The 10,000-nt window shown below is 44.0% G+C and overlaps 1 protein-coding gene across 1 annotated transcript; it reads left to right on the forward strand.

Annotated features, from left to right (window-relative positions):
• The first annotated feature begins 1,199 nt into the window (after window positions 1-1,199).
• Window positions 1,200-7,315, forward strand: barhl1b (BarH-like homeobox 1b). Its single transcript, XM_030341137.1, has 3 exons — window positions 1,200-2,538; window positions 4,721-4,943; window positions 5,807-7,315. Exons 1-3 carry the CDS (start codon window positions 2,088-2,090, stop codon window positions 6,096-6,098), a joined length of 966 nt encoding a protein of 321 aa, XP_030196997.1. The 5' UTR covers window positions 1,200-2,087; the 3' UTR covers window positions 6,099-7,315.
• The last annotated feature ends 2,685 nt before the right edge of the window (window positions 7,316-10,000 follow it).

The raw sequence follows: 10,000 nt of genomic DNA on the forward strand, positions 1-10,000 counted from the left end.
CGCATGGGGGGCTCGATTATGAGGGCCTGTCGGGGAGTCGCGCGGGGCTAACCGCTCGCTCCACAACGAGGCGAGGGGAGAGTGGAGACAATGGTGGGTTTCATGCAAGAGTTAAAGTTTGCGTCACGCCTCTCTTTCAACCCACGCTGTCCGGACTATTACCTCTCATTACCGTGGGATGCGTTACTGTTGGGTGCTTATTATGCACTAAACGCTCACTGTTTAGTGTCACCACACTTTGTTCCCCCAGAATAAAAGAAAAGCGACTGAATGGGAATTGTGGGGCCTCGTGTTCATGCATCCGAGGAAACGCACTTTTGACCGGCCAAAGATAAACAGATAGAGGGCCGAATACCTACGAATACCTTCGTAAATATAATTTGAGCTCTGAAATATGAGAGGGAAATTACTTGGATTTGTTTCTCCAGCCCCAAGATGTTCACAGAAATCCTAAAGCTGAAACATGGATTAGTGGCTATTTGTGGCCTAATAACGACATTAAATAAGTTAATGAAAGAAGGAATCAATGCATACAAATAAGAATACAAATGTTATCAGTTATTCTTCGAACATGAAGAAAATAAGGGAAAACATTATGTATATATGTATTGAAATATTAGTCCGTGTTAGGGCTATGTACATTTGGCGACATCTGGTTATTTCCATCAAGCATTTAATTTAATGCTTACAAATCTTTCAAACAAAAATTAAATTCGGTAATAATCACAAAAGAGATATTTGTTCAGCATTAACTCGCAATCAAAAAAATAATCTAAAGTTGTCAATTTTGAATGATCATCAATTGTGACCCTTAGAAATTATCAAAACATATTATGAAGAGGAATTTCAACCAAAGATAAATAGAAATGATTCGGGAAAAAAATAATATAAATCCCGTCAAGTTTGGAGCGAGTAACGCGCGTAAACGGATGCGAGCGCGCGGACCGTCCCGTGCCTCATCATAACCCCATTAGAGGGCTCATCAATGATGTAATGAAAGCAAACACAGTGTGAAAATTGCCTGTAAACAGTTGGATGCGAGTCTACTGATGAATTCAGTGTCTCTTTTATCAAAGTGAAGGAGCCAGGGGGAGGAGGAGGGAGGGAGGGGAGGGAGGGAGGGAGGAGGCGTGCGGGGAGGTCCACTTTCCTCTCCGCGAGCCACTCAACACCCTATAAGATCCCTCAGCCAATGAAGGCTCGTCACAGGGGACTCACGTGGACACGGCGCTTTTTAAAAACCTAGCTCCTGAGTTTTTCCCTCAAGTTCAATTTTTAGGGGGGGATTTTCCCATCACCTCGCATTCTTGAGTTGCCAGTTGTGACTATTTAACCCAGTTTACCTCAGCTTTGCCGTGCGCGATTCTCCCTCTCTCTCCCTCTCTCTCTCTCTCTCTCTCTCTCTCTCTCTCCCCCCTCTCTCTGCACACCGCCTCTCCACCGAGCTCCGCGCTCTCCCTTTCTGCGTCCTACTTTCCCCCCTCAAGAAGACACGAACAGTCGTCTCCCCTTCTGTAGTAGCAGCAGACCACTGGGCTTTCTCCTCCGCCGCTCCGAGGAATTAACACACATACCCCCTCTTCTCGTGTCCTCGTGGTTCCGGTCTGAAGACTGTCCACCTGTCCGCCTGTCCATGGTGCTGAAGCGCAGTCGCCGGCACTCACCTGTGCGCTGTTCCCGCGGTCTCAGCCGTGGTGTGTAGACCCGCTGCTGCCTCATCACAACTCGCTCATTGCTTCGCCTTCGCCGAGCCCACAAGCATCTCGTCGGGTGAGTTCAGTGTACACATCGAGGAGGAAAGGAATAGCCGGGCTGAAAACGACCGAAGACACACTCCTCTGAGGTGACGCCGGGTGCCAGAATCGGCCACCTGCAGAGAAAACCGGATGCATGGGACGTCGGTGTGATAGAAGTTAATCTGGAAGTGTTTGAAACTGCTGGGAGGCGACACATAGTTCAGGATTATAGAGTTTAGCCGAACGATCGCACGATCTGTGGTTTCTTTTCTCGGGGGATAAACTGCGACCAAAAAAACCCTAATCTTTTCCTGAATACCAATGATAGTTTAAGGCCTCGAAAACCCGACGATGGAGGCATCCGGAAACGGATCCAGTTTTGGAATCGACTCGCTGCTTTCCCACCGACCGGGCAGTCCGATGTCCAAGGGGGGCAGCCTGGTGGGGGACTGCCGCTCGCCGCTCGAGTTCAGCCCGAGGTCGGATGTGGAGAGCGGCTGCTCATCTCCTCCGTCGCCCCGGAGGGAATGCGTGGAGGAAGTATCGCAGAGACAGGGCCACGGCATCGGTCTCCCGCAGCACCTGCAGCACGCGCAGATCTCCGCCGGGTCCCAGCAGCGGACGGTGACGTCGTCCTTCCTCATCAGAGACATCCTGGCGGACTGTAAACCTTTGGCCGCCTGCGCGCCCTACTCGAGTAACGGGCAGCCTACCCAGGAGACGGGGAGGCTTGGGTCGAAAATTGCGGATGACTTCATGGATAAAATCCACAGCAACTCCTCGTCGGACAGTGAATATAAAGGTAGGCGGTGTGGTGGTGACATGGGTCCCGTTCGGCGGTGGGAAGGTTATTGCGTGGTGGGGAGTTGCAATTTTGAGTTGTGGGTCGTAGTTGGAATAAACTTTAAAGAATTCACGCTATAAAAATGTTGGCAAAAAATATATAAAGGTTTTAAGCTTTAAATAGTTTTGGAATATAATTGTATTGAATTCTGAAACAATATTAGACCTGGTTCTTGCATAAACCTAGCATGTAACAAAATATAATAATAACACATTCCAAGTAGGATATAATGTAATAAAGAAAGTGACCTAATTGTTGAAATCTTTGTAGATGCTTGCCGTTTTTAAATAATTTAAAATAAATAAATAAATAACCTGCCACCAAGGTATACCAGGGCCTTCTGAGAGTCCAGAGAAAAACAAAACAAAGGGCTTGTATTAAATAAAGAAAAATAATCACAATTGAGAAAGATTAATTAATAATGAGAAAAAAGTTATTTCTCCTAATTTGACGAACTTGTGTTTGCTTGCATTAGCGGGTGCAATTTACGCATCTGTTGATGTGAGTCAGGCAAGGAGGGAGAGATGACAGGGTCGCCTCCAGATAAACGCCATCAAGGGCCTCTCTGTTTCCAATCATGTCATCGCCATAACGCACATGTCACCTCCAGTGACAATTTAATGAAGCCGTGGAGCATTTCGAGCTGCTGCACGACAGAAAAAAATACATGGCCTACATATAAATAAATATAAATTGTTAATATATGTAGGCTTATGTATCATTTCAGATATCTTTTGAGTTTTGTCCATATGGGCAATGTATATAATAGAACGCACACATTATTCTCACTATTTCTATAGTTACAGGCCTATATTATTATTGTATTTTTGTATAGGGTCACATTATTACTAGTGATATGATAGTTTATAATATCATTATGTAGGGCTGATATTATAGCAGGCCTATACATATATTATAATATACAATAAAACTCATTATTAATCAATTTATCAGGCCGACATAATAATTGTTTTGCACTGATAAAGTTAATATTTGTTAAATTGGTATTGCTTAGCTGAATATATTTTAGGTGTATATAGCTAATTAATAACAGTAATTAAAATTCACCATGACAAAGCAGCCTGCAAAATAACTTCCAGAATAAGTTTAGTAGTAGGCTAGTTTGTTTTGAGCTCACCACGGAGAAGGGCTCAACGCCAATAATCAGTCAAACACAGAAAAAAATTCAGTCTGCGTGAGCGTGTGCGCGGCTGCGTGTGTGTGCGCGTTTGCGCACGCGTGTCATTTTTATGTCGTCAGTGAGTGCACACGCGTGCCTACGTATGCATCACAGCATCGTGTAGATATTCTCATCGACCCATTGATTATGGGAAGCAAAGCCCACATATACACTGGCTCTACTTTGATTTCCGCCAATCCGCCCCCTAATATTTCAGGGATTTGATGCAATTTGTCCCGGTCCTAATCAGATTTGTATCGCGCGAGGCCGCCCGGCTCTTTATCTCACTCATTTCCAGGCTCGTGTGAAGTTTCCCCGGTCGCGGTTGAAAGGCCCCCTTCCCTCGTGGCTCAATTAGGCGGATTATTGTGCTCCTCGAGACGACTCAACTATTCAACTATACCGCCGTCTCCCCCTTTTTGACTGAAACAGAGAGCTGACTGAGAATTGTATATCAATGAAATCCGTGGCACGACACCACCAAAAAAAATGAAATAAAGACCATATAGCAGGCTACAGAGGATGTTGAATCTGGGGATGGCTTTTCAGAAGAGTTTAGGCCTAAATCAAGTGTTGTGTATTTGACTTGTTGGGACTTAGAAATATAAAACCAGAAACGATTTTAATGAATCTCACGTTTATACAACTTGCTTTTTTATTTTTTTTTTACATTATTCTAGGCCTACTCAACTGATTAGGCTATATGACGGTCCATTTTAATAAAAGAAAATGTGTTAATGAAATATAAAAGTAGGTTACCTTGTTCCTTTATCGACGAAAGATCAAGTCTTCACGTCACTTTTCTGTCACTTTTTGCACCCACAAGCACATTATTTAAACCATTACCCTCACGAGTAGCCTATACTTTATTTAAACCGGTTCCCCCACGAGCACATTATTTAAACGGTTACCCCTACGTGCACATTATTTAAACCGGTTCCCCGCTCTTTTTTTCCCCAGTGAAGGAGGAGGGCGACAGGGAGATCTCGAGCAGCAGGGACAGCTCGCAGGTGCGGCTGAAGAAACCCCGGAAGGCGCGAACGGCGTTCACTGACCACCAGCTCGCCCAGCTCGAGCGCAGCTTCGAGCGACAAAAGTACCTGAGCGTGCAGGACCGCATGGAGCTCGCGGCCTCCCTCAACCTCACGGACACGCAGGTCAAGACCTGGTACCAGAACCGGAGGTAAAGACCCGGGAACAACACCATACACTGAAAAATAAATAGAGGGGCGTCTTATTGTTTTATTAATAGCTTGGCCAATTCAGTGTCGGCGCACTGGTTGTGAGATATTGTGTTAGTTCGTTCAAAATATCAATCTGTCAAAATGTGGGTGGCAGCGGGGCTATTTATCTACTTTCGGCCACCTCTATAGGCAATATAGGAAATTGAATAATATTCTATATGAAATGTTAGTCGGATTTCTCCAATAAAACAAGAGTATGATTCATACCAAATTTGACCACCTCTTTCTTGAGCCATGTCGTGAAACATTTTATTTTAAAGAATGCAGCGTTGATCCTTACGGAAACTTTGGTTTGGACAGATTTGAAGGGAAAGAGGGAGAAACGAGCAAACTTAATATCTAAAGCACCACGCTTTGGAGGATGACTAATGCATCGCTCCATGTGCGCCATCAATAATTCACACACACCACTATATCTGCTCAATTATCTTTATTATGAATTATTCACCTGCATGGAGAACATATTGACATCCAAACAGATATCCTTGGGTGTGAATACACCCAAGGACAGGCTGTTGACTTTTATTTATTCATTACCTTTTTTTTTCTTCTTTAAGTGGCCTATTGCTTAGTTGCTTACGTTAGCACACCAACCACTTAGGCCTAAAAAGGCTAATGTATTTAAAGTAGCCTTTTAATTACATCCAATTGGCTCGACACTTAGTTCCTACACTTGACATTTACACTTTACACTGCTGCGGTTGTAGCTGCGTCGATGTTGGGTGTTCTTCAACATTTGACATTAAATGAAGACCCAGTCCAGGGAAGGTGAATGTAACGCATCGATCTGACTTTCTTCCAGGACTAAGTGGAAGAGGCAGACGGCGGTTGGACTGGAGTTGTTAGCGGAAGCCGGTAATTATTCTGCCCTGCAGCGGATGTTCCCGTCCCCTTACTTCTACCCTCAAAGCCTGGTGTCCAACCTGGACCCGGGAGCAGCGCTCTACCTGTACAGAGGACCCTCGGCGCCCCCGCCGGCGCTTCAGAGACCCCTGGTCCCCAGGATCCTCCTGCACGGCCTTCAGGGGGGCAGCGAGCCGCCCCCTCTCCCCCCTCTCTCCGGCGTGCTCTCCCGGCCGGGCCAGCAACGGTGAGCCGGCCATTACAGATTTAATGCCCTCCTTGGAAGCTCGGGACTCCCAGTGTGAGCGAGAGGGAAGAGAGGAAATCAGTGTCGGCCTAACGGGGAAATAAAGACCCCGGGCCGAGCCCCGTGAAGAGGATTGAATCTGTGGCGCGAAAAACTTCCAGTCATCTGTCTGGATATATATTTTATTTTTTCACATTATTATAATTTTTTTATACCATGAACTTTATTTATTAGGTATTTATTTTTTCCTATAAATCGGAGATAATTTATGTATTTATTTTTTATTGTTTTGTTTTTTTTCATTCACTGTTCGTAGGCCCTACGGGGGCTGGATTTACGGATTACAGGCACTTTCAAACACACTCATGGATGCAAATTCAACCAATAATAACAATAAAACAATACTATTTAGTGGCTAATACCAATTACTGTTAATAAATAATATTTTCAATATTTTGGGTTATTATTTGTCTTAATTTTTTTTTAATCATTTGGTTATTGTTCTGACAGGTTGTTTTTTTTTTACATTATTTTTACTTTACTGTTTACAAGCAGATAAAGATCCACTGTTATCCACATGTAAATAAGAATATTTTGCATTTGATCCAAAAGAGAGTGATTTTACAGACATGTCTTGGTGTGTGTGGTCCGTCGCTCTCAGACCCCGGGAGGCAGTCTGATCCACTCGGCTAGATTAGCCATAATAAACTATAAGGAGTCCCAACATAGTTCCGCCAGAACGAAGAATGGTCTACCGAAAGCGCGATCTGAGATCACATGAGGATTATGAAAATGGAAAAAATATTATATTTATACTCTTCATGTTCTTAGTTTAAGTTTTAGCTAAGTAAATTGTTAAGTAATTTATATAATAAAAAAACGATTTATCCGAACAGAAGGAATGGCGACCACCAAAAGAAGGTTTGGTTCTGACCCACATGATGCCTGTTGGTTTACTAGATGTATTTGAAGAGACGTTGTGCATTTTGTTATTTCATATGAATCCGTGATACCCTTGTTACTATCTCTTTGGTGAAAATGTACATTGCAGCTATCAACTTGTGGAGTGGTTCTCGTGTTTCTGGATCGTTTTTTCGTTCCTCCTCATGGTAATATGGTGAAATTTACTCCCTGAAGTTCACAGCAAATATTGAAGAAGGGGGATTTGATGTAAAAGAGAATTAATTTTATAAATGTGAAAATAAAGGTCTTTCATTTAAACATGTGACTGGTTAGTGAATTGGAAAAGCTCAATATATTTTAGCTGGATTTGGCAGTGCATTTTTAGTCTTTAGAACACAAAAAACGTCGAATATGCCTATTTTAACAGTGACCAAGTCATCCTAAGTAGGCTACATTGGGGTCAAGCCGTTATGCTTTAATGTAAATTAAAACAATGCCATACTTAACTTAAAAAAAATCAATACCCAAATGAAAAAAATAATTGTGATCTTCATATTGAACCGCTTCAGCGGTTAAATTAATACTAATAGGCTACTACTCCTGGTCGATATTTCGAAAATAGTATTAGAATAGAATATACTTTTTTAAAACGATGGTTCGCTTAACACATAATTATCTCTTGATCCACGGGTTATTGAACACAGCCCTGGTTTAGCAGGGACAACATTACAACCCGTCCAGGTGTATTTAGCTAACAGCGTGAGGAGAACAGACTGTAAGCGGGGTGTTCATCAGGAGGCCCCCATCAAATATTTAACCTATTAGTCATTTAATCATTTCAGTCCATTTTAAGTGGACGTTAATTTCACTTCATGTGTTGAATACAATGAGTAGAGCTGGAGCCCAGGGCCGATACATGAACCAGTCTGGAAGCAGTGGGACGAATACACAGGAGCTGGAGCTGAGGAAAAATGTCCTATTAGAAGGAATGTGTTTGAATCATTTCAAACACATCTGTCAATCGGTTTGCTAAAGCGAGCACAATGTTTGGGTTTCTTCGTGCTTAAAAGTGCAGGAGAGAAGGTCGCGGCTGAGTGAAGGCGCGTCTTAACCTTTGGAAATTACGCGTAGCGGTTTACCCATATAGGCTACACTTCAATCTCAGATCTGTCCATCTCAGCTCTCAAACGAGTTGGCATTTTGGTTAATGAGCAGGCCTACAATTAATAAGGATGAGATTTAGGTTTTAGGTAGTTTGTGTTCTCTGCTGTTGCTCATATTTGGAAAGTGGGCACATAGTGGGTCACGTTTAAGCAGGCGAGAACACGCTCACCCAGCGCGTTCTCGCCGACGTGTGGAGGCCAATATTAACTCCTGCGAATGTCTTTTAAGACGGGCCAAGAGTACAGAAGGGGAACGAGTCATACCGGAGCCGTTGGCCATGTCATTCTCACTAAATGGCAAAAATAATTAACAGCGCAGAACCCGTGCGCTTTACATAAACAATGCGCACCATCAAATATTTATAGCATGCGCGCAATTGTTTAAGTGCTCTAAATGATCCCATTTGGATATTGATTGTTTTCCATCGCTCTTCCTTGAGGGGGTGTTGGATGCTGGACTCTTTGCCAAACGCTTCAACAGCTGGTGACCGGGCGAGGCTCACTGTGGTCGGGGGATCAACGCGGAGACAGCTGGTCAGCGACCACGCCGGGGCCCGGGAACCATGCATCAACCCCCCCCCCCCCACCACCACCACCACCACCACCCAACACCCGTCCCACCACCACAACCATCCATCCATCCATATAGTCCTAATCGGTGTCTGCCCGCGGACCAGCCGGGGTTTGGGGGCCATAACGCATGGGGTTAAGGAGTTCAGTCTGATGGACACGACTTGGCGTGTAGGATGTTAACGATTAGACAAAAGGCTTTAATAGCTTTTAATTGAAAGTCGATAAGGGGTTGATCGCCAGCTCCCCCGCGGCGCGGCCCGCACGGCACCTGTTCTGGGCGCGGACTCGGCGTGGAGCGTCAGACCCACGCGTTTATGATGCGGAAAATTGCATTAAAAATACAGTATCTGATCTTTGCCGTAATCATGGGATTATGATCGCAAAATAAAGAGGAACGGGGCAGGGGAGAGAATAATCCGAACTCGCCAAAAGATCATTAGAAATCCATCAGGGCGATCCGTGACTGATTCAAATAACGACGATCTCTTTCAACGCTTATGAAAGGGGTTATTCTTGCGAAGTGCACAGCTGATGACGCCCAAAGCCCGGTGTTGTTGGATGACGCGGGGGGGTTTTGCATGAGAAAGGCGAGCGGTAAATCCCCGGGCTCTCGCGGCGGATTGTCCCGGGCCCGGGGTTAATGAAGTGCGGATGGAGGCTCGTTGAGTTCCCCGACAGACAAAAACCACAACACGGCACAGAGGCTTAGACCCGCAGGATCAGGGACTCTGATTAAGAACCATTGACTCAAGATGAATCTCAACAAAACAACCTTCTGATTAAATTAAGAGTCAATCAAAGCGTCGTTTGCATTGTGGTGTGGGGGTGGTGTGTGTGTGTGTGCTTTTGTTTGTTTGTATTTTCCATTTTATTCTGGGTTTATGGACTGAGAAACAACGCGAGATGATGATGATGAGCGGGTTTCGATGCACTGCCAACGTTTTGTCTCATAATCCGCGGGGAAAGATGAAAAATAGATCAATTAAAATATTCAGGAAGCATGGCCTATTTTGATTGTTTTTTTTCCCCAAACACAATACATCTAATCGAAAAGAAACAATTTTACAGTTTTGTGTGCATAAGTGATTTTTTTTCTCTGCTTTTATATTATATATGAGGTTAGTCAAAGAGAAATGTTTTAATTTATTCCCATATGCTTTGGTTCTACCCTACATAATATGTAGGGCATTTCAGAGCAACATTTGAAGGGATAATGGATGTATCCAAACACACTGGCCCTTTCAAAATGGAGCAAATCTACTCCACA

Source organism: Gadus morhua, chromosome 19 (genome assembly GCF_902167405.1).
Source record: "Gadus morhua chromosome 19, gadMor3.0, whole genome shotgun sequence".
NCBI classification, from domain to species: domain Eukaryota; kingdom Metazoa; phylum Chordata; class Actinopteri; order Gadiformes; family Gadidae; genus Gadus; species Gadus morhua.